Source organism: Bombina bombina, chromosome 4 (assembly GCF_027579735.1).
Source record: "Bombina bombina isolate aBomBom1 chromosome 4, aBomBom1.pri, whole genome shotgun sequence".
NCBI classification, from domain to species: domain Eukaryota; kingdom Metazoa; phylum Chordata; class Amphibia; order Anura; family Bombinatoridae; genus Bombina; species Bombina bombina.
The window spans coordinates 731988707-732014913 of NC_069502.1; the positions used below are offsets into that span (position 1 = coordinate 731988707).

General features: G+C 37.8%; 1 protein-coding gene across 1 annotated transcript in view; it reads right to left on the reverse strand.

Annotated features, from left to right (window-relative positions):
• Positions 1-25181, reverse strand: part of SLC22A3 (solute carrier family 22 member 3) — a 411481-nt gene extending 386300 nt beyond the window's left edge. The window contains exon 1 of the mRNA XM_053710942.1: positions 24351-25181. Within this exon, the coding sequence (XP_053566917.1) occupies positions 24351-24770 (420 nt within the window). The 5' untranslated portion in view covers positions 24771-25181. The remainder of the gene's footprint in view (positions 1-24350) is intronic.
• Between the last annotated feature and the right edge of the window lie 1026 nt (positions 25182-26207).

The window sequence follows — 26207 nt, forward strand, 5'->3', positions numbered from 1 at the left end:
ATACCTGGTGCAAGGTTGGGATTTAGAAAACCTTTATAAGGTTAAATTAGAGGTAGTAGACCAGATATCCCAAAGTTTCCTCAGGTAATCCTTAGAACAATCAAAAAGTGTAAACAGAGGGGAAAGGCCCCTTAACTGACGTAAGTTATATATAACTTATAGGAAAAAAGCAACTTTCTTTGAATAACATGTATAAACATTAAATATAACCAGCCTTCATTTTAACATAAAAAAAGAAAAATTTTATAGTACCATCCTGTTAATATCATGTTTTTACTCTCCCACCTGGTTCCATGTGTGTGTGATTTATTCAACAGATGGTGGGATAAAGCCCCTAGGTGCATTAAATGTGAAAGATGGGTGTGTAGGACGTGGCCGTAGTTAAGCTAACTTTGCCACTCATATACATGTGAATAAGAGGTGCACCAAGTGGCTGTCTCTTGTAGCAAATATAGTCCTAAAGCTTGAGGGGGAATGAGTATTAAACCTTAAACAATTAGTGGGTTAACAGACAAAATTACCTCTTCCCCTGTACAAAGTAACCTGTGCAAGGGCATGTTTGTGCCACGTCTGTAGATTGTATATTCTCGGAGGGGAGACACTAGGTCTAGGGCCTATGATATTAAACATCTAAGGGTAGAATATATGGTACCTCTTGAGCAACAGTTGTTTACATCACGCAGCTATTAAGGATATCTAATGCTCCATTATACATAAGTTATACCTCTAGTGTCCCAAGGTCCTAACTAGTTAATCGTTACCCAACATACTCATGCCCGTATAGAACCAATGCATAAACCCAGATGTCATTATTAATTACATGACTAATAGGCCCTATAAGCGCATACAAAGTAATACATAGGTCAGATTTGACAATGCAAGACATGGGAAAAACATAATTAAAAATGTTAATAGGTGCAAAAGTCTCTGAAAGAAAAAATTACAGTACTTGTACTCGTGTTGTCGGACGTTGGGCATTTCTAGCGATATCATCGGTGGGGGCGATTGGGATCGCCAAGCTTTCAAGAAAGTCCTTGTGGTCCATTCCTGGTCTATAAATTACAGTCTTATTGTTATTGGTGGCTATTATAGAAACTGGGAAGCCCCATCTGTAAGGGACCCCTCGACTTCTGAGGGCTGATGTGATGTGTCCTAAGTCTCTCCGTTTCTGTAAGGTCATGGGAGAGAGGTCCGAGAAAACCTGTATCTCCTCGCCTCCGTGGGTGATCGGGTGTTTCTTTCTTGCGCCTTGTAGTATTTCCTCTTTATCTTTGTAATTTAAGAATCTGACAATTATATCCCTCGGAGGGGCTTTGTTAGGTGGTTTGGGTCTGAGAGCCCTATGTGCTCTTTCAATAGGGATCTCAGGGGATGTAGGTGTATCTTTGATAATACGGAATAAGGCTTGTAGGTATCCCTCTATGTTTTGGGGGGAGACAGCTTCTGTTACTCCTCGGAAGCGTAAGTTGTTTCTACGCCCCCTGTTGTCCATGTCTTCAATTTTGTCATTGAGGAACTGCAAATTATCTGTGTGATTTTGTATGTCCAAGGCGTTTTGGCGGATTAGGGTTAAATGGTCATGCGAGGCTTTCTCAGTTTTGATAACCCTAGCTTCAAGAGCCGAGAAATCCTTTCTTAAATCTCCAAATAAACTTCTCATCTCATTTAGTACGCCTTGAATGTCATCCTTGGAAGAAAGGTTATGAATATCACTTTTAGTTATGCACTGTGAGTGGTTGGTGTTAGTATGTGGGGTAGGAGCACTGATGTTGTCTTGAGATGGCTCCATTTCGTTCCCACTGAGGTCACTGGGTGTGTCAATGGGTCTGAGATAATGACTCATAGATTTAGTGGAGCTTGGCTTATCTGTTTTGTTCGTCCGTTTACCAGGCATACCCGCTGAGTTGTAATAATGTGTAAAGTCAAATAGTTGGTGTTATGACTTCAATAAACATATATTACAAGTTGTTAGAGGGATGTAGTATGGTAATAAGCCCCCAGGTTGTATGGTGAAGATTTGTAACTGATTTGCAAAAGTTCTCTATAAGGTAGCAGGTATATAACTCAAAATGCTTTCAAACAGAGGTATAGCATAAAGTTTGAGAATGTTGAGTATCCTTATGTCTTGCAGGATTAATGACCCGTTAGTGTGAGATCTTGTTTTAAGTCAAATAGGCCCTCTCCTTATATATGCAAACTATGTAATAAAGTTCATTCAGGAAATAGGAGAAAGAAAAAATATAACCGTTTTTGCGGTTTTAATACCTGAGTTGGTAGTGTGCAGAGGGCCTTCCCGGGTTTAAAAACTGTGGCGCAGCACTTAGTATGATGCAACCTGGAGCCTCCAGAGATGGCTGTTCTTTTCTCCGGAGCAAGGGTTAGTTGCTGCTCATGTAGAGGGATAAACTGGGTATTTTCTTACCCCCTTCTCGGTGTATCCGTGGTCCGTAGTGGGTTCTCTGCAGCGGATCAGACTTTCGGCGATTCGCCGTTTGCTGGGGGGACTGGCAGTAGGCCAAGTTGTGGAGTCACCCACCGGGACTTGCCCGACTCTGCTGTATCAATGGGTGTTGCTGCAGAGGAGGTAAATAGCACCGGAATGCTTGTAGGTGTGGGGGTGTTGTGGGGAGCTGCTCTCCGGTTCCGTGTCGGTATGTGCGAATGAGTCTGGGATCTTGTGCTTTAGCGTGCTTTAAAAGTAGAAGCGATCCATAGCAGCTTAGCGAGGGAAGTTAAGTGGCTTCTTTAGGAGATATGTCTCAGTGCCCAGTAACCTAGGGGCAGGCAGTGCCAGTATTTGAAGAGTTTCAGGCTGGTTTTAGGTGATTAGTTGCTGTTAGGAGCTATTATGTCAGCATAGGTGGCTGGAGCTCTCCTAATGTGCGGCCATCTTCCAGCGTGGCCAAGCTCCGCCTCCCACTCGTTCCTGTTTTTATTTTATTTTTGTTTTTATTTCTATCTTCATGTGTGTGTAATTAGGGGAGGGATTCATTTCACCTGTGTGGGCCTACTCTATGAATTTAGCTCAATAACAGTCACCTAGATTACAAGTTTGTTAGTTCGTCTTTTAACGCTGAAAATATGGTATTTTCAGCATTAAAACAGCACCGCAGCCATTACAAGTCTTGTCGGTATAGGTGTACCGCAAGCCTGTTAGTCTGTACCACAACGTCAGTACCGCACTCCTTAAACTTACGTTTTTTCATGGGATTCCCATAGCGCCAGTATAACGAGTTTTGCAGTGAGGCTAAAAAGCGAGCGTAACAACCTAAAATGACAAGATCCGTAACGCCATCTAAAGTCAGTAGTTATGAGTTTTACGCTACAAATCTGTAACATAAAACTCATAACTAAAGTTTGAAAAAGTACACTAACACCCATAAACTACCTATTAACCCCTAAACCGAGGCCCTCCAGCATCGCAAACACTATATTAAAGTTTTTAACCCCTAATCTGCCGCTCCCGACATTGCCGCCACTAAAACGTTTAATTAACCCCTATTCTGCCGCTCCCCGACATCGTCACCACTATATTAAACTTATTAACCCCTAAACCGCCGCCCTCCCGCATGACAAACACTATTTAAATATTATTAACCCCTAATCTGCCGTTCGCCCACATCGCCCCCACTATACTAGTTATTAAATTATTAAGCCCTACACCGCCGCCTCTATAATAAACCTAATAACCCCTAAACCTAACGCCCCCCTAACTTTATATTAAAATTACAATTTCCCTAGCTTAAATTAAATTAAAATTTACCTGTCAAATTAAAAAAAATAAGTTTAAACTAACAATTAAACTAATATAATTATTAAACTAAAATTAAACTAACTACCAATTAAATAAAACGAAACTACACATTAAAAAAATCCTAACACTACTCTAAAAATTAAAAACTATCACCTAGATTATGAGTCTTGCGTTAGCCTTAAAAAGCAGCGTTGAGGGGTCCCAACGCTGCTTTTTAACGCCCGCTGGTATTACAAGTCAGGCAGGAAAGGGTCTACCGCTCACTTTTTTCCCGCGATTTTAGCTTTCCACAAATCCCCTTATGTCAATTGCGTATCCTATCTTTTTAATGGGATTTGCCTAACGCTGGTATTACGATCGCCTGAAAAAGGGATCGGTAGACCCTCTCCTGTCCAGACTCCTACCACTTATAAAAGTCAGTAATTAAGAGTTTTATGGGCTAACGTCGTAACATAAAGCTCTTAACTAAAGTGCTACAAAGTACACTAACACCCATAAACTACCTAAACCGAGGCCCCCCCACATCGCAAACACTATAATAAAATTATTTAACCCCTAATCTGCCGACCGGACATCGCCACCACTTTAATAAATGTATTAACCCCTAAACCGCCGCACTCCCGCCTCACAAACACTAGTTAAATTTTATTAACCCCTAATCTGCCATCCCTAACATCGCTGACACCTACCTACATTTATTAATCCCTAATCTGCCGCCCCCAACGTCGCCTCTACTATATTAAATTAATTAACCCCTAAATCTAAATCTAACCCTAACCCCCCTAACTTAAATATCATTTAAATAAACGAAATTAAATTAATACTATTAAATAAATTAATCCTATTTAAAACTAAATACTTACCTATAAAATAAACCCTAAGATAGCTACAATATAATTAATAATTACATTGTAGCCATCTTAGGGTTTATTTTTATTTTACAGGCAACTATTTAATAACTACCTAGCTAAAATAAGTACAAAAGTACCTGTAAAATAAACCCTAACCTAAGTTACAATTACAACTAACACTACACTATAATTATGATTGGATTGGATTGGAACAGCCAATAGAATGCAAGCTCAATCCTATTGGCTGATTGGATCAGCCAATCGGATTGAACTTCAAATCTATTGGATGGCTGATTGCATCAGCCAATAGGATTTTTCCTACCTTAATTTCGATTGGCTGATAGGATTCTATCAGCCAATCGGAACTCAAGGGCCGCCATCTTGGATGACGTCACTTAAAGGACCAGTCATTCAGTCGTCGGCGTCAGATGAAGAGGATGCTCCGCGTCGGATGTCTTGAAGATGGACCCGCTCCGGAAGGATGAAGATAGAAGATGCCGCCTGGATGAAGCCTTCTGCCGGTCTGGATGTCCTCTTCTGGCCGGATAGGATGAAGACTTTGGACTCTCTGGAGGACCACTTGTGCCCAGCTGGGTGAATACGGCTCAAGGTAGGGTGATCTTCAAGGGGGTAGTCTTAGGTTTTTTTAAGGGGGGATTGGGTGGGTTTTAGAGTAGGGTTGGGTGTGTGGGTGGTGGGTTTTAATGTTGGGGGGGTATTGTATTTTTTTTTACAGGTGAAAGAGCTGATTACTTTGGGGCAATGCCCCGCAAAAGGCCCTTTTAAGGGCTATTTGTAATTTAGTATAGGGTAGGGAATTTTATTATTTTGGGGGGCTTTTTTATTTTATTAGGGGGATTAGATTAGGTGTAATTAGTTTAAAATTCTTGTAATTCTTTTTTCATTTTCTGTAATTTAGTGTTTTTTTTTCGTAATTTAGTTTATTTAATTTAATTGTAATTAATTGTAGGTAGTTTAGATAATTAGTTTAATTATAGTGTAGTGTTAGGTGTAATTGTAACTTAGGTTAGGGTTTATTTTACAGGTACTTTTGTACTTATTTTAGCTAGGTAGTTATTAAATAGTTAATAACTATTTAATAACTATTGTACCTAGTTAAAATAAATACAAAGTTGCCTGTAAAATAAAAATAAACCATTAGATGGCTACAATGTAATTTTTTTATATTGTAGCTATCTTGGGGTTTATTTTATAGGTAAGTATTTAGTTTTAAATAGGAATAATTTATTTAATAGTAGTAAATTTATTTAGATGTATTTAAATTATATTTAAGTTAGGGGGGTGTTAGGGTTAGACTTAGGTTTAGGGGTTAATAAATGTAATATAGTTGTGGCGACGTTGGGGGGCAGATTAGGGGTTAATAACTATAATGTAGGTGTCGGCGATGTTGAGGGCAGTAGATTAGGGGTTCATAAGTATAATGTAGGTGGCGGCGCTGTCCGGAGCGGCAGATTAGGGGTTAATAATTATAATGTAGGTGTCAGTGATAGCGGGGGCGGCAGATTAGGGGTTAATAAGTGTAAGATTAGGGGTGTTTAGACTCAGGGTTCATGTTAGGGTGTTAGGTGCAGACATAAAATTCCTTTCCCCATAGGAAACAATGGGGCTGCGTTAGGAGCTGAACGCTGCTTTTTTGCAGGTGTTAAGTTTTTTTTTTCAGCCAGCTCAGCCCCATTGTTTCCTATGGGGAAATCGTGCACGAGCACGTTTTGCCAGCTTACCGCTGGTATTACAGTGAGATGTGGAGCTAAATTTTGCTCAATGTTCACTTTTCTGAGGCTAACGCCGGCTTGAAAAAAACCTGTAATACCAGCGTTGGCTTAAGTGAGCGGTAAGAAAAAAAGGCTTGTTAGCCCCGCACAATCTTACTGACAAAAACTCGTAATCTAGGCGTATCTAATTTAAAAAATAAAATACTAAGTTCCAAAAAATAACAAATACTAAATTACAAAAAATAAAAAACGAAATTATCCAAAATAAAAATGAATTACACCTAATCTAATAGCCCTATCAAAATAAAAAAATCCCACCCAAAATAAAAAAAATCCTAGCCTACAATAAACTACCAATGGTCATTAAAAGGGCCTTTTGTGGGGCATTGCCCCAAAGATATCAGCTCTTTTACCTGTAAAAAAAAATCACAAAGACCCCACCTAACAGTAAAACCCACCTCCTAACCAACCCCCCAAAATAAAAAACCTAATTCTAAAAAAACCTAAGCTACTTATTGCCCTGAAAAGAGCATTTGTATGGGCATTGCCCTTAAAAGGGCATTTAGCTCTTTTACTGCCCAGACCCTAAACTAAAAAAAAAAAAAAAAACACGCAAAAAAACCTTTAAAAAGCCTAACACTAACTCCCGATGATCCACTTACAGTTTTTACAGTCCCGCTTGAATGATCTTCATCTCGGAGTTGAAGTCCTAATCCAGGCGGCGAGAAGTCTTCATCCAGACGGCCTCTTCAACCTTCATTCAGGCAGCATCTTCTATCTTGATCCTGGAGGGATGGAGCAGGTCCATCCTGAAGACATCCGGCGCGGAGCATCATCTTCATACGGTCGATGCAGTACACTAAATCTTCAATGCAAGGGACACGATTCAAGATGGTGTCCCTTGCATTCCTACTGGCTGAAAATTGGAATCAGTCAATAGGAATTAGGGCTGCTAAAATCATATTGGCTATTCAAATCAGCCAATAGGATTTAAGCATCTCTCATTCTATTGACTAATTTGAATTGTAATTTTTTTTTCAATAAAAGAGCTGCAATGCCCTACAAAAGGCCCATTTAAGGGCCATTAGTAGTTTATTGTACATTAGGTTTTTTATTTTGGGGTGTTTTTTATGGGTATTAGAATAGGAATTTTTTTTTGATAATTTATTTGTTATTTTGTGTAATGTATATTTTTAGGGGGTGTTTTTTTTTTTAGCAAAAAAGCTTTTTAACTTAGGGCAATGCCCTACAAAAGGCCCTTTCAAGGGTCCCCCAAAAGGCACTTTTAAGGGCCCTCAGTAGTTTAGGGGTTGGGGGTTTGTATCGTGTTAGAGGGTGTTTGTATTTTTTTTGGAGCAAAAGAGCTGTTTAACTCAGGGCAATGCCCTACAAAAGGCCCTTTAAAGGCCCCTCCAAAAGAGTATTAGAATAGGAATAATCTTTATTTTTTTTGATAATTTCGTTGTTTTTTTTTTTTGCAATGGTAGGTTTTTTTATTTTTTGTAATAGTAGTTTTTTTTATTGTTTGTAATGTTAAAGGGACACTGAACCCAATTTTTTTCTTTCGCGATTCAGATAGAGCATGCAATTTTAAGCAATTTTCTAATTTACTCCTATTATCAAATTTTCTTCATTCTCTTGGAATCTTTATTTGAAATGCAAGAATGTAAGTTTAGATGCCGGCCCATTTTTGGTGAACACACTGTGTTGTTCTTGCTGATTGGTGGATAATTTCACTCACAAATAAACAACTGCTTTTCCTGGTCCTGAGCCAAAAAAAAAGCTTATATGCCTTCTTTTTCAAATAAAGAAAGCAAGAGAACGAAGAAAAATTGATAATAGGAGTAAATTAGAAAGTTGCTTAAATTTGCATGCTCTATCAGAATCATGAAAGAAAAAAATTGGGCTCAGTGTCCCTTTAAGTTTTAGTGTAAGGCAGGTTAGGTTTTATTTTACAGGTAAGTTTTAGACTTGTGCTCGGCGAAAAAATTTGTTTTGGTTTGTTTCGGATCAATTCGGATGTTTTTGAATTTCGTTTTCGGATCGATTCAAATTCGGATACATTCGAATGCATTAGTTTCGGATTCGTTTGGATTAATTCGGATTCGAATAAATTCGGATATATTCGGTTCGTAAATTCGGAAGTTCGGTATGTGTTAGGTGGGATGTGCTGTGTATTAGACTAGTATTATGTAATGTAATATTAGGTGTAACCCATAGCAGAGTGATATAACTTAATATACAGTACAATACTAGTGTAATTGTGATTAGTCCATGCCCATCCGAATGTTACGAATAATTCCGAACTAATTCGGATTTATTCGTTAGATTCGGTGCTACAGTAATTCGGAAATTCGAATCGATCCGAATCTCCGAATTTGACAAATTTGTCTGAATTTAAATTCGGAACAAAACGAAACACACATGTCTAGGTTTGGATTTATTTTAACTAGGTAGTTATTAAATAAATTTGAAGCTTTGAGGAGAGGTTAGCCAAACTGGGTCTGTTTTCTCTAGAAAAGAGGTGACATGATTACTTTATATATATACATATACAGAGATGACAGAAGCTCTGTATATGCCAAGAAAAATTTGATAAGTGATCACAATTGAAGACTGGAGAAAAGGAGATTTAATCTCCTGCAAAGTAAACGTTATTTCACTGTAAGAGCAATCAAATTGTGGAAGTTATTACCTGAGAAGGTAGTAAATACCAATACCTTAGATACATTTAAAAATAGTTTAGATACATTTTTGACAAGAAACAGAATTCAGGTATATGATTGCTTATGTTAAAGGGACATAATACTCATATGCTAAATCACTTGAAACTGATGCAGTTTATAAGAGAGAAGCCAAATATTTTAAATTTTTTTGTTATAAATTAAATTTGGTTGATATCTGGAGAGTGCAAAATCCTGATACATTGCAGTATACATGTGAATCTAAAGCTCACAGAACCTTCTTGAGAATCGACATTTTTTGGTCTCGGAGGCTGTATCTATTTGGAAATTGGAGTCTGAAATCCATCAGATCCTGATTTCGGATCATGCAATAATATCATTGTCCCTTCCACCATGTGGAAAGAGGAATCCTAATAAGACAGTGTTTTCATTCCCTAGGCACCTATATACGGAATCTAGAATTTGTTCTTGGATTCGACAAAGATGGTTCGATTTCAGTAGGCTTAATGTCAGCTATAGAAACACGGTGGAAATTTTCTGGGAAACACTAAAAGCGGTTTTGCGAGGGGAAATTCCAGCGTATTTGAAGAGACGTGATAAGATAATTAAAACAAGGGAGACGCAATTATCCAATAAAGTTAAGAATGCGTATAGGAATTTACAGATTGCTCCTTCGGGGGTTAATTGGGGTATATATTTAGAGTATAGGAAGGAAAGGGATATTTTCCTGAAACAAAGATCACAGGAGGAAGAATTAAGAATTAATAGGCATTATAGAGGATACAATGGATGTTCTGCCAAATATCTCGCGAGACTCACTAGAAATAGGAAAAAGAGGAATTTTATAGTTGCTGTTAAATATAATGAGGTCAGGTACATTGATAATCAGGAAATAGGTCAGGTGTTCTTCAATTATTATCAAAAATTATATTCCGCGGTTAATATAAATCGATCTACCCAAGAAACTTTTTGGGCTAAGGTTAAGACTCCAAAGTTACCCTCAGAAGATCTTGCCATACTAAATGAGCCAATTACTGTTAGTGAGATTAGCAAGGCTATTGACCAACTGAAGTTAAATAAAGCAGCAGGTCCAGACGGGTTCCCCGCGGAATTTTATAAATGTATGAAAGAAGAACTGCTAGATGTACTGGAGAATTTATACAATAGATATTATGTTTCAGATAATTCAATTTCATCTTATTTTTCATCTGCGAATATTTCTCTTATCTATAAAAAAAGGCAAAGACCCGGAGGATCCTGCAGCATATAGACCAATCTCGGTATTGAATACCGACTATAAAATATTAGCAGCCATTTTGGCGGCTAGATTATCTCGGGGCTTACAGGATCTCATACACCCTGATCAGTCAGGGTTTATGACCCAAAGGAATCCCATAAAGAATTTTCGTAAACTTGTCACTTTCCTAAACTATGCTTGGAACACCAATCAGGAGGATGTGAAGCGGGAGATCCCAGATAGAGCGGTGCTCACTTTAGATGCAGTCAAAGCTTTTGACTCGATCATATGGAAACATCTATTTAGATCATTGAATGAGTTTGGGTTTAAGGGGAATTTTGTTCAATTCATCAATAGAATTTATGCAAAACCCATCTCATATCTTTTAATAAATGGATCTTGCTCTCCTCCCTTGGTTCTACAACAGGGCACGAGACAAGGGTGCCCATTATCACCTTTATTGTTCAATATTGCACTTGAACCATTTGCAATCAGGTTAAGGGAGAGCTTATCTGGTATTCCGCTGGGTCCTTATAGACTTAAAGTACTGTTATACGCAGATGATATCTTAGTCTTCTTGGAGAACATCTATCGATCTTTACCAACATTATTAGATATGATTGAGGAGTTTAGCTCTTTTTCAGGGTACAAAGTTAACCTGGAAAAAAGTGAACTTATGTTTGTAGGGGAAGTTGCTCCTCCGAGGGTAGAACTACCATTTAAAACGGTGGACGCAATTAAATACTTAGGGTTATTATTACATAAGAATCCCAAACTATGGTATTCGGCAAATTATACCCCGGTGTTTCAGAAGATTAAACAAGATTTACAACTTTGGCTTCATTTCCCCTTGCTATTTCAGCGAGGGTTAATCTAATCAAAACTATCATTTTTCCCCGTTTATTGTACCCACTACAAAATCTACCTGTCTTCATACCAAATAAGGACATTAGCAAAGTAAATGGTGACATCTCCAAATTTTTATGGAGAGGAAAGAAACCGCGTATTGCTCTCCTAAAATTAAGACAGAAATCCTCCAGTGGAGGTATGTCCCTTCCGGATATTAAGCTATACAATATTGCAACATTGGTTAAATTTGCCTTTGATTGGATGGCGGATTCAAATAGGGTTACATCAGTTGAGGAAGAGTCTTTCATAGTACAGCCTTTTGCCCTAAAAGCTATTCTTCATTGTAAATTGCGACAGCTACCATTGAATGTATTCTCCCTAATTTCATTTAAGAACATAGTGCAAGCTTGGCACAAATTTTGTATCATGTTAGGCATAGATCCGTTCTACTCAGATCTCTTGCCCATAATGGGCAACCCGCAATTTATTCCGGGAATTTCTCAGAAAGTTTTTAAAAAATGGAATGAAAAGGGTTTAAATTTAGTAAGGCAGATCTTCGATGACAATTATCAAATTTTAGATGTGGAATAGTTTTTTCAAGTGTTTGATCTTCCAAGATCTAACCTGTTTGCGTTTTTTCAGATTCGACATTTTATTTCCTCGCAAGGTTGGATCTTTCCTCTATCTGCAACTTGGTCAGAGGTTAAAATAATTATACAGAAGTTTGCCAGAAAAACCACTTCAATCTCTTTGATTTATGACATTATGTTGTCAAAACAAAGTCAAGTGCTGATAGACAAACTGTGTGACTTTTGGTCACAGCGGGGAATAGTGACAGATTCTGAGACCATTGAAAAGAGTTTCTCTATGCTAAAGAAAAGTAAGGTTTCTGTGGGCTGGAGAGAATCACACGTTAAGTTTATTAACAATTACTATATGCCCCCTCAGAAAATCGCCAAATTCTATCCCACTAGATCAGGTAATTGTCCTAAATGTGCGCACTCAAGCGCCGATCTTCTCCACATGTTTTGGTTCTGCCCAAAAATTAATCAATTATGGTCAAAAGTTACTTACTGGTCCAATTCTCATCTTAAAACATCAGTCTCTTTAAAATTGCAAGATGTTGTATTTCTAAAGTTAGTATCAAATACAGGGGACCACCCCTGGATTTATATTGTCAATGCTATAATCTTGGCAATTAGGCACCTTATTTTAAAATACTGGATATCAAGTAGAATCCCGGGGTTTAATGAGGTGGTAAAGGTTATACAAGAACAGATGGTTTTTGAATCTTATCATATGCTGGATGCTACAGAAAAGAGAGTCAGAAGTTTCCTTTCATCATGGGCCCCGTTCATTAAGTCCTATCCCTCTCCCATACAAAAACAAATTCTCTCTCCATTTCTTTCTTCAGTCAGTTTTGCGGAACTAGTTCTATTAGGCATATTCCCATCTTCTTGGATTGACAGTATACAGGACAATAGAGTTTGAATTGGGTTCTATCCAATAATGGGGGAGAGGGGAGGGGAGGAGGTGAGGAGGAGGAAGGAAAATTTCCTTTTTTTTTTTTTTTTTTCCTTCCATTCTTCTTCTCTTTATTGTTTTGTCTAGTTCTAATTGATTTTCACAGGCGTATTATGTAGGTTGTGTTTAGGTATTTTGTGGAAAAAAGGGGACACCAAGGAAATGAATTTAGGATGTTTTGTATACTTCTATACCAACAAGGTTTGAGAATTGAATTTATTTTGTTTTTGTGATATTCATTGTATATAGACATCGATGTATTGTAAAAAAAAATTATTTTGGTGTCCAATCATTAAATAAATATAATAATAAAAAAAAAAAGAAACTGATGCAGTATGACTGTAAAGAGCTGACAGGAAAATATCACCTGAGCATCTCTATATAAAAAAGGAAGATATTTTACCTCACAATCTCCTCAGCTCAGCAGAGTAAGTTCTGTGTAAAAAGTTATACTTCACTTACTCCCAGCTGCAGGTAAAAATAAAAAAAAAAGAAGAAGAAATGAACAGCAGCCAATCAGCATCAGCAGTGCTGAGGTCATGAACTCTTACTGTGATCTCATGAGATTTCACTTAACTCTCATGAGATTTCATAGTAAGCTTCCTTTACCTGATTGGTGAAATAATATGAGAGTTCACGAGGCTCATCCTTTCAGCTGTCCCAGGACAGACACACTAAAATGCTGCTTAGAAATCCTTTACAATGGGAGGTGGCTACTGAGGAACTTTTGAGGTAAAATATCTTTCTTTTTTACATAGAGATGTTCAGGAGATATTCTAGTCAGCTTTTTACAGCTATGCTGCATCACTTTCAAGTGTTTAAACATTTGGGTATTATGGCCCTAAATGGGTCACCTTTTTAATGGGATTCATTTAAGCTCATCTTGAGCCTATTTTGTAGTATATTAAGATTTGTATAGGTTAAACTTGATGGACCATAAGTTATGAAGCTCTCTGGAATGCAGGGCTTGCAGGGAAGAGTGAATGTGACAGGTAGCAACTGGAGACTGATAACAAAAACTAATTTAAGCACTTACAATACATTAAGTTGTTTTCAAAGAACTTTACTTTACATTTCCTCTACTTTCATATACAAATCTTTTTGTATCAGTGCAATAAGGCATTACCAGGGGTAGACTGAGACCAACTATGGCCCCTGGGCAAAAATTATGGAAGGCCCCTGATAACTGTTGCATCCCACATGCCCCTTCCCTCACCCTGCTGCCTCCCAATATAAGCCCCCACCAGGGCCCCAACCTCCGGAGCAAGACCCCACAGCAACAGAGCCCCAAAGGGCCCCCACTTTCCAGGGCCAGATCCCACACATGCCCCTAATTAAGCATAGGGTCCCCACTGGATCCACATTTAATTGCTTGCTTACTGCTAGCCCATCTGTCACTGTGAGCAGAGACAGCACACCAGGAACAGCTGCTGGAAGACTTTGGGGGCACAAAAGCAAATAAAACATGATGCACGAGGGCCTGTGCCCCCCCAGGCAACACCACTGATGCCCCCCACACCATGCTAGGCCCTCAGTTCAGGTCTTATTTGCCAGACTGCTCAGTTCACCCCTGTAGATTACATATATTGGGACAAACTCACCAGCTTTCATTGGACGAGATAAAACAGTGATATATACAAGGGTAAGATGCTTACAAAATATGACAAGACCTGTGAGATAACTTCAGACACGCCCAAAGAATGCCCATGTTCAGCTCACTCACCTAGACTGCAAGACTCCTTTTAAAAAAAAAGAAAAAAGTGCACGTTCCATTTTGTGCTTTTTGGTACAACTTTTACTGTGCATTGTACATTAAATACAATTTGTACATTAAAGGGATACTAAACCCAATTTTTTTTCTTTTATGATTCAGATAGAGCATGCAATTTTAAGCAACTTTCTAATTTACTCCTATTATCAATTTTCTTCATTCTCTTGGTATCTTTATTTGAAAAGCAGGAATGAAAGCATAGGAGCTGTTAGGTTCAGCACCTGGGTAACGCTTGCTGATTAGTGGCTAAATGTAGCCACCAATCAGCAAGCGTTTTCCATGGTACTGTACTAAAAATGGTCCGGCTCCTAAGCTTTCATTCCTGCTTTTCAAATAAAGATACCAAAAGAACAAGAGTAAATTAAAAAGTTGCTTAAAATTGCATGCTCTATCTGAATCATACAATAAAAAAATTGGGTTTAGTATGAAAAGCCAAGATCTTTCTTTCATGATTCATATAGAGTGTACAATTTTAAATAACTTCCAGTTTTCTTCTATTCTTGACATCCTTTGTTGAAGAAGCAGCAGCGCACTAAAGCGAAGTGGCTGAACACATTGGGTGAGCCAAAGACAAGAGACCTAAATGAGCAGTCGTAAATCAGCAACTATATCTCGGTAATGCATTGCTGCTCCTGAGCCTACCTAGCTATGCTTTCAACAAAGGCTAAAAGGAGAACAATGCAAATTAGTATTAATAAAAGTAAATTGGAAAGTGGTTTAAAATTGCACGCTCTATCTGAAAAATAAAGGTTTCATTTTGACTTCACTGTTCCTTTAAATATGATTTTTTGTCTGTGTATTTTAAATAAGAATTTTGCTGTATGTCTTCAATACAAATTGTAATATTTATTATTAAAGGAAAACTCAGTGCAGTGGAATTGCATAAATAACAAGTGCATAATAAAAATACAATGATTTAACACCTACTCTGAAATCAAATAAGCAGTAGATTTTTTTCTGACAAATTAATTTTTTCTCCCATTTTCCGGCTCCTTATATCATGTGACAGACATCAGCCAATCACAGACTAGTATACGTATAACCTGTAAACTTGTGCACATGCTCAGTAGGCTCTTGTTCCACAGAAAGTGTGTATGTAACAAGACTGAGCAAAATGTAATAAAACAAGTAAATTGGAAAGTGTCTTAAAATGGCATGCTCTTTTTAAATCATAAAAGTTTATTTTGACTTGAGTGTCCCTTTAATAAGTTTTACGTTGTGTGATTTTTACTTTTTACTTTCAATACACTTTTAACAGCTATTCTGGTATGCATAATATGTGTCTGTCTTTCACATTTAGAAATGTATGTTACATTGCTATCAAGGTAAAATGTACTGTATCTTTAGAGAATCCCATGAAGGACCTTCAAGCACCAATGGATCTTTTAAGAAAATATCATCAGAGCAGAGAGTTTTAGAAAACTGGGCCAAAAGTTTTTTTTTCTCTTATAAGCCCTATTCAAAATTAAGCATTGAGACATATCTGCTTAAAATCCTTGAAATATGGCCACCTGCTAATAAAAGTCATGCGAAACAGCATACATTATACATTTATGTAATGTATTCCACAGTTCCACAGTGTTTATATTATTATATGAGACAAAATGGCCATGCAACGTTTCACGCCAAAGCAGAGATAGGCAAGGTGTCAGTGACTGGCCCTTGCAGTGTCCGCCACCCATTTTGTGGAAGGGAGGGAGGAGTAGGACAGATGAATGCTGGTCCTCACTCCTCCTTGACCCAAGTGGCGCCATTCTTAGTAGCGGGAAAGTGAGGGAAGAAGTAAGTTGCCTGCAGTCAACTAACAGTGAGTCATGACCCATCCCAATTCCTTGATCTGTGCGGCAGCGTGGTGCTGGTATCTGTGTGTAGAAGACTGCTGCCTACTCTGGCAAACCTTACGTAACCAAGTAAGTAACCAACCATGATGATCATGCAATTAACATCAAGGTGGGTGGGTTTGGTCAGGAGTTGCAGACTCTCAATATAACCAAAAAATAATAAAAGGTAATACCACAAGCAGTATTTATATAAATGTTATTTTAAACTTGTTTGATTAGATGACTCATTTGTACTTGTGGAACTAGACCAGGGACGTCCAACGTGCAGCCCATTTAACAGCAGTGTCGCTCTTATGACTTATAGAAACATAGAATATGTCGGCAGATAGGAACCATTCGGCATATCTAGTCTGCCCAATTTTCTGAATACTTTCATTAGTTCCTGGCCTTATCTTATATCTAGCATAACCTTATGCCTATCCCATGCATGTTTAAACTAGTTCACTGTCTCTACCACTTCTGCTGGATGGCTATTCCACTGTGTATCCACTACCCTTTTTGTAAAGAGAGTGTTTTTGGATGTTTTTAATTTGAAATGTACCTTGGTGTCCTTCACTAAGGTCTGTACTTTGGAAAATGTCCGCCACAGCCTCGGTCCGTGCCTATCCCTGCACCAAAGGCAGCCATGTAGTCTAAAATTAATATTCAAAAACCATGAGGACCTATCTCAGCCACAAAAGTCTGCACCTTAACCCCTTAGTGACCAGAGCACTTTTCCATTTGTTGACCGTTTGGGACCAAGGCTATTTTTACATTTCTGCGGTGTTTGTGTTTAGCTGTAATTTTCCTCTTACTCGTTTACTGTACCCACACATATTATATAACGTTTTTCACGCCATTAAATGGACTTTCCAGAGATACATTATTTTCATCATATCTTATAATTTACTATTAAAAAAATTATAAAATGGGGGGGGCGGAGTTACCGCCAAAGCTGCAGGTCGCAGTGTTCAAGAGCTCCTGACTTCAACCCCATAAAATGTGATTTATCCCTGATAAAACCACTCTATTCAGCTTGTAACTAAAAGATATCAGCATAGGAAGAAGCCGGAGATGTGGGGGTAAAGAATTGAGAGCTGTGTGCCTCATCCAGAGCTGAGTAACTGTGGCGGGGCTCCCTATCATATGCTGAAGCGCCATTTTGGGTGTGGATGTCCTGCTACCGTAATGGAGACCCAAGTGCTGTACTCCGACATCAGAGATTTATTTGAAGAATATGGGAGGAGGATGTGGGAAAGACTGGATGCCCTAACTGTCAAAATTCGAGCAGCGCGACTAAGAAGCGATATCGCTGCTGAGGAACAAGAAACAGCACCGGAGTCCCAGTGTTACACAGCACCTCTGGAACCCCAGCCATGCTCCCCATCGCTGGTGTGTGTGAGTGCGGGTCCTAAGCCGGAGCTCTGTTTTCCCTCTGTCACCGCAAATAGATTGCTAACACGTGTGGATACACAGTATGCCCACTTGTACATGGGGGAAGGCTCTGTGATGCGCTGCGATGCCCACGCAGTGTCGCGCTCCTTTTTGTCTGGCATCAGCTCGGCTGACTTTTTACAGCAGGTCTGCTGGGAACATTGCCAAGGCTTTCAGATGCACCGGACGGGCATTGGATAGACAGGGTAAGCAACCTCCACAAGCAGGAGTGTTAGAACAGTATTATTGGAACTGAGAGAGACGACACTGCTGCATTTCTTCTACCTGAGGCCCCCTCTTTGCTGTGGGTTCCTACCCACAGTATTCATGACGGCATATTGTCGGATCTTCTGAGGAGGACTGCCCCGTGCTTCCATATACCATCGAGCACATTTCCCTGCTACATATATAGCTTGCGCTTCTGCACACCGCATACTTTTATATTTGTGACTGCCTCCCTATGTAAACCAGTTTACTAGTACTGTACTGAGCAGGATTATTGTCTGGAACTCTGCATGCTTCTTTACATTAAGTTCCCTTAGCCTAATGCTCTGTGCTGGACATTTATCACCTATATAAGCCTTATGTTTAGCTTTGAAACATGGAATTGCTATTTGACTGCTCAGCCCTGGATCTGATTAGTTGTCACTAATGGAGGGTCAATCTATCAACCAGTGATTCATGTTTAGTTCTTGGAGTGACATGCCCTTTCTTTAGTCTAGACCCCACTTATCTACTCTAGTTATTTATATAGCATAAATAGGCATACGCTAGATTTTACATCCCTGACGTTCTCCTTACGAGAAGCTTTGTAGCCCCTGGCCATCTTTAAATCTTGCTGAGAAAGATCCCTAAACACTACTGTAGCCCTCATTGGGCAGGGGATATTATTATTTTCTGGGGATGAGAAGACATAACCAGAATAAATTAATGTATACATTTGGTTCAATGAAGGGATTTCCATCAATAGCTCCGGTTCCGCTCACTCCCCCCCCCCCCCCCACGTATGTGGAGCAAGGGATAAATACTTTACCCTTTATATACCTATTTGGCAGAGTTTAGTAGCCTCTGCCCTGTCCGTTGAGCCTTATCAAAGCATGTACTTAGACTGGTGTAATAATGGCTCTCTGGATCCTAACTATGATAGTTTTATTGTGTTTAACCTTTCGTGTTTTACTGTCTGCAACTGTTTATTTTTACACTCTGGCAATATATGTGGATCTACATGCACATCTATTGAGGTTTTAGAACTGACGCTGAGGAGTTGGAGGTCTGAAGAGACTTAGCTGTGGCAATTATATAAGCCTCCTATACATTCCAGAAAGTAGCCCCTGAGTAAGGCATGACTGGATTAATTGTTAAGGCGCTTTCTGCAGGAAAATAAATTAGGAATGCCGGTCAATTTGACCTAGTTATAAATTTGTAGTAGAGGGTAACCTGTAAGAGGGGTGGTAACTCTCTCGCCAACAAGCCCTAACTAAACTTTCCATGATTTTATCCACGAATTATGACTAACAGTAGAATTAAGGATTATCCTTTGGGCTGACATGTTCATTTAGCCACCCCCAGGCGGCTCCTGACGCCCGCAAGCCACAGTAATGTGTTCAGTTCTACTCCTCTTTATGTTGATACCTAGATTATTCTATGAAGCGATTTCTACAGCCTTGTTTTAATGGAGTGTCCTTTGGGTTATGATTAGGATTTTCTTTAATATTAACTTTAGAATCCATGTCTTCTATCATGTTCTAATTTTCAGATCCCCTAGAGGGATCTCTATAATACGGAAGACACTAGCGAGTTTTAATACTAAATATGAGGTATTGATAAGGGGTAATGTTCTGCCATAGAGAATTCTCTACTAAATGTTATGCCGCTATATGTGACTGCAAAATTGTATTACTGCTTGTGACACATTGCCCTTCATATTGCATACGTTGTATTTGTTTTCTTTACCTCAATAAAAATATATTAAAAAAAAATAAAAAAAAAATAATTATAAAATATGAGGAAAAAATGGAAAAAAAAACAATTTTTTCAAACTTTGACCCCCAAAATCTGTTGCACATCTACAACCACCAAAAAACACCCATTCTAAATAGTTTCTAAATTTTGTCCTGAGTTTAGAAATACCCAATGTTTACATGTTCTTTGCTTTTTTTGCAAGTTATAGGGCACTAAATAAAAGTAGCACTTTGCTATTTCCAAACCACTTTTTTTCAAAATTAGCGCTAGTTACATTGGGACACTGATATCTGTCAGGAATCCCTGAATATCCTTTAACATGTATATATATATATATATATATATATATATATATATATATATATATATATATATATATATATATATTTTTAGAAGACATCCCAAAGTATTGATCTAGGTCCATTTTGGTATATTTTATGCCACCATTTCACCGCCAAATGCGATCAAATAAAAAAAAATGTTCACTTTTTCACAAATTTTTTCACAAACTTTAGGTTTCTCACTGAAATTATTTACAAACAGCTTGTGCAATTATTGCACAAATGGTTTTAAATGCTTCTCTGGGATCCCCTTTGTTCAGAAATAGCAGACATATATGGCTTTTACGTTGCTTTTTGGTAATTAGAAGGCCGCTAAATGCCACTGCGCACCACACATGTATTATGCACAGCAGTGAAGGGGTTAATTAGGGAGCATGTAGGGAGCTTGTAGGGTTAATTTTAGCTTTAGTGTAGTGTAGTAAACAACCCCAAGTATTGATCTAGGCCCATTTTGGTATATTTCATTCCACCATTTCACCGCCAAATGCGATCAAATTAAAAAAAACTTTAAATATTTCACAATTTTAGGTTTCTCACTGAAATTATTTACAAACAGCTTGTGCAATTATGGCACAAATTGTTGTAAATGCTTCTCTGGGATCCCGTTTGTTCAGAAATAGCAGACATATATGGCTTTGGCGTTGCTTTTTGGTAGTTAGAAGGTCGCTATATGCCACTGCGCATCACACGTATATTATGTCTAGCAGTGAAGGAGTTAATTAGGTAGCTTGTAGGGAGCTTGCAGGGTTAATTTTAGCTTTAGTGTAGAGATCAGCCTCCCACCTGACACATCCCACCCCCTGATCCCTCCCAAACAGCTCCCTTCCCTCCCCCACCCCACAATTGTCCCTGCCATCTTAAGTACTGGCAGAAAGTCTGCCAGTACTAAAATAAAAGTTTTTTGGGGGGTTTTAGGTTTTTTTTTTAAAAAAATAATTAATAATTATTCTGCTGTGTAGGACCCCCCCTTAGCCCCCAACCTCCCTGATCCCCCCCAAACAGCTCTTTAACCCCCCCCCCCCCTCTGCCTTTATTGTGCACCATATTGGGTACTGGCAGTACCCAGTTTGAAAAATAATAATGTTTTTTACTTTTTTTATTTTATTAAATATTTTCTTTATTTCTGTAGTGTAGCTGCCCCCCCCCTCAACATCCAACCCCCCACCCTCTCCCAGATGCCTTGATTTTAAAATTCCACCCTCCCCAGTCCTCTCTCCCACCCTCCAGATCTACAGCATATTGATGCTGTTTTCATAGATATCTCATGTACACGCGCTCGTGCACGGCTCTTGTGCACGCGCCCATGCACGCACCCACACAAGATCCCTCCCCCCTCCTCCACCAATGACTGCCCACCCGCCTCCCTGGATGAGCTCCCACCCACCAACTATAACGGCCATCGATAGCCGATGCAGAGAGGGCCACAGAGTGTCTCTCTCTGCATCGGATGGCTAAAAACAGTTATTGCAGGATGCCTCAATATTGAGGCATCACTGCAATAACATGAAAGCAGCTGGAAGCTATCAGGATCGCTTCCACTGCTTTCAAAGACCAACGACGTATGGGGTACGTCCTTGGTCATTAACTGCATTTTTTTGCAGGACGTACCCCATACATCGTTGGTCGTTAAGGGGTTAAAGGGACATAAAACCCTTTTTTTTTTTCTTTCATGATTCAGATAGAACATACAATTTTAAACAACTTTCCAATTTACTTCTATTACATTTTCTTAGTTTTCTTGTTATCTTTTGTTGAAAAGCAAGGATATAAGCTCAGAAGTGTGCACGTGTCTTCAGCACTATATAGCAGCAGTTTCGCAACAATGTTATACATTAGCAGGAGCACTAGGTGGCAGCACTATTTCCTGTCATGTAGTGCTTCAGGCATGTGCACGCTACCTACCTAGGTATCTAAGAATATCATGAGAAGGAAGAAAATTTGATAATAGAAGTAAATTGGAAACTTTTTTTAAAATTGTATTCTCTATCTCAATAACGAAAGAAATATTTTGGGTTTAATGTCCCTTTAATGCTACAAAATATAGATCTATATTTAATCTAGCTGTGAGTTGGTAGTAATTCATAAAAAGACACAACCCATAAGGCACTTTGTGTTATGACTTTTTAATGATTATAAATGGCAAATACACACTATTATGCTTTCTGCATTGATCTTTTCCATATGAATATTTTTATTTTCTAGCACTTAATGGTTCCAGCTCCCTACATTGAATAAATAAAAGCTGCTCAAAGGAGCAGACTTTTTCCTCTATGTATACTACACCATTACTACTGTTATTGTCTAATGGCAAAGTGCCAGCACATATGGACTTCATTTCTTAAGAACCTGAATAAAGGTTATGTTTAAAAAGGTGCATCTGTTATTTATATTTTAATGATAAATAGTACATTTAACTGTAAACACCATGAAAACACAAACTAGTAAACATGTGATGCATACTGTTATTTTCTCTTTCGTTATAAAGCTTTCACAAATAAAAAAATAAATAAAAAGAAAATCTGAAAAAGTCCATTCTGGAGAAAAGGCTACAAATGATATGATGCATTTGATATGTTCAGAAGGTTCTGAATTAATAATGCATGAAAGTAAATACATCTATATGTAATGCAAGTTATTAAAGGTACGTTTCAGTTTTTATTTAAAGTAGATAAAAAATTTCTTTAACATAGTTAACAGAAAGGATTGTTTTATAACCAAGCTTGTCACTTTAATCCACAAGATTGTATTTTTTTCATTAGTACATTCTCACATTGCAATCACCAAAACTGCAGTCTTAAAGGGACACTAAACCCAAATGTTTTATTTAATGATTCAGATAGACCATGCAATTTTAAGCAACTTTCTAACTTACTCCTATTATCAATTTTTCTTCGTTCTCTTGCTATCTTTATTTGAAACAGAAGGCATCTAAGCTAAGGAGCCAGACAAATTTTGGTTGAGACCCTGGACAGCACTTGTTTATTGGTCCTGTCCAATCAGCAAGGACAACCCAGGGTGTTCACTAAAAATGGTCCGGTATCTAAACTTACATTCTTGCTTTTCAAATAAAGATACCAAGAGAATAAAGACATTTTGATAACAGGAGTAAATTAGAAAGTTGTTTAAAATTGCATGCTCTATCTGAATCATGAAAGAAAAAAAAATTGGGTTCAGTGTCCCTTTAACATGGATGTAGGACATTGAGATAAAAATTGATGGATTTGTTTTTGCTGCATTATAATTTACAATTTTAGATGTTGTATATTTTTCTCACAGATTTTCCTGCCATTTAAAGAGGTAGTTTTGCTGTTATGCTTGTAAAGGCTTGTCCCTGCTCACCAATAAATGTAAAGGAGTCATAAATATGCATACTACAGTATAAGTCATGCACAAACATTTATTGCTAATTTTATTATAATGTTATTCACATTTTTATCTCTTTAAATTTGTACATTTTCTCAGCATAATTTTAAACAGTATCAATCGATATCAAATATAATTTAAAGTTTGTTTATTACTCCTAGTTATTTTTTCCTTTATGAAAGTGAACTTAACTGTCTTAGCTGAAGAATGTGTAACATAGAGTGAATATTTCAAACTACATAGAAACAAAACAAAAAATCTCTCCTCATATAATTGATTAATTCATTAAAACCTCTATAATTCTTGAGCCTTGATAAATCATCTGTTGTAAACAAACATGCACAGGCTGTTCTCTTCCATGCTAAAATGCTGATCAATATATTTCTACAAAAACACTGTTAATGCCTACAGAAATTAGCCTAGATACATTCTATAAGGTTTTCACTTTCAAAAGAAGTATAAGTGACAGTCAAAATTCAGCAAAAAAATTCCTGGAGGAAACTGTGCAATACATCAGAGTAAGTAATATTCATTCGCAATACACCTGTATCTGATTTGACTACTATTTATGTGTTGCAAGATTAGGAACCTGTGCACGTATTATATACAAATAATAGATTTTAAAGATAAGATTTAACTTATTAGAAGTGTGAAATGTATAATGTGAATAAAGATTTTACAACGCATTTCTCACAATAATATAATTGCAATATGTTTTCATGCTCATACATAAAATCTCCTTTTCTCACTTGAGTTTGCTTTGGAAGGCTAAAAGTAATAACTCAGAAGAAAGTTGGAAAATTTACTTTTTCAAAACTCTACAGCTTCATCGGTTCCTATTTAATATGCAGCTGATCCACTAAAGAGATATAAGTAAACTTTAGTGAATCAGCTTTTGTAGTATAATAAAGAAACTGATAAAGCTGGAGGGTCTTAAGAAGATATTTATTTGTGAATTTTGCTCACTAACACTACTGTTCAGACAGATCTGCACTTTACATCCCCAGTCTCTTATGTTTATAATTACCTGGCTTATGATCGTTGAATGATGCTCGTCAAAGATCCACCCGTCCTGGCAAGATTTTAGTGGTAGTTGCTCTTGGCTCAGGTTTATGAAAGTAGATAATGGATCCACACAGCTGATAGAAGATAAGCTGCTGTTCCAGTTTAAGTCGTATATATTGCAATGGCTTTCCTCCGTCCTTTGTGCATTCAGCCATGGCACTGTGTAATTTCTTTCCTCATGGGAACTCCAACCACAAAGTTTGCTCACTTCTGCCACTTCAGAGTTCCTGCACCAGTAATTATCTGGCAACTGCCCCTGAAATACAATCACCACAAAGGAGAAAGCAAACGTGATTCCTGTTAGGCAGAGAAGTATGAATACCCTCTTCTGGTAGCATCCAAATTCACCAGCTTCCTTTAGGACTTCATCAAAAGTTGGCATGATACCCTAAAACAACCAGCTGGTGCTCTAGGAGAGATTAATAAATCAGTTTTATTTGTTCATTAAAGAGATGTGATGGAATATACAATAGCTAAGCCACCTTGCAAAATGTTAAGTCCTATAAAAGTGATCATAGTATTTGACATTTGGTAGAAATGCGCTGAAAATATCAGAGAAAAATGAGGCAAGTCCAGATTTGTGTTAGAACCTTGGACAGGTACTTGTGTACAAGTGACACAGTTAGAAAAGATGCAGTTCCAAACTTTCTGTTCAGTATTTACAAGTCATGCATTTTGCTTCCCTCTTTAATGTTTTCGCTGTGCCCTTTCTCTCCTCTCAGTCCTTGTAGTAATCCGTAGTTAAAGCAGATCTGGCATGGATCTGCTTTCTGACTGATTGCAGGAGTCCTGTGCCAAGTTGCACTAAGTCTGGCTTCCCATAGAGTTAAAGGAGGAAGAGAGGGGGAGGAATAGCCAACTGCAAGTATAAGACTACAGAAAGGGGCGTGCACTCTCTACAGAGGATAGCACTGAACTGATGATGATCATGACACACTTTCTCAGCAAGAAGCTCAACTTGTTTTTCCTTTTTGAGACATACTTGGAAAGCTTTACTGTTACTTGTTTAAAATTAAATACTATCATCAACGTTATGTTTGTCTCATACAATACTTTGAGCTTAGTTTGTGTTTACATTACTTGCCTTCAGTCACACTAGAAACCACTCTTGGATATCCCCTTACTTTTTTGGACTCTTTATCTATATTAGTCATTGAATTATAACCAAATAGCTGCATGGTTTATACTGCTATATATATTCTTGTACATGACATAAAAGTCTTGGATATCTTGTGTTTTGTATTTCCCTTCAGTATTGTGAAGCTGCAAGCAGACAGTGTGTACAATTTATGAGCTATGAAGACATGAAGGTTGCTAAGTCAATGAATGTTAAATAATATTTGGGAAGGTTGAAAGTAGACATAAGAAAGCATCTGAGAGCTGATATATTTCGAGCAAATTTAAAAAAAAATGTTGCTTTTTTATTATATAATGTAGATCTGCTGCAATCTATGTAGTAGTTTAAAATATCTATTCATTGTAACAAATTTTAGAATATGTTTTCTTAAATGTAATTTTGGGGCAAGATTTCTCATGAGGCAATTGCGCAATTGCCTTGGGGGCCCCTCTATAAATAGTAAGGTTTCTTCTAGACCTCTAAACAGTGGAGATTGGTATTGATGCAGGTTGGTTTTTATTTTCTAATATTTTCTTCCTTCTTTTCTTAAAACAAAAATCCCTCTTTGCCCCCATGTATCTGCCAACCTTGTCCTGCTAAAGCAAAGTAAATGTATAAACTGAATCTATGTTGCAAATGTATGACTGTTGACATCTTTGCATGTTGGGGGTTATACAATAAGGCATATCACTAATCCCCCCA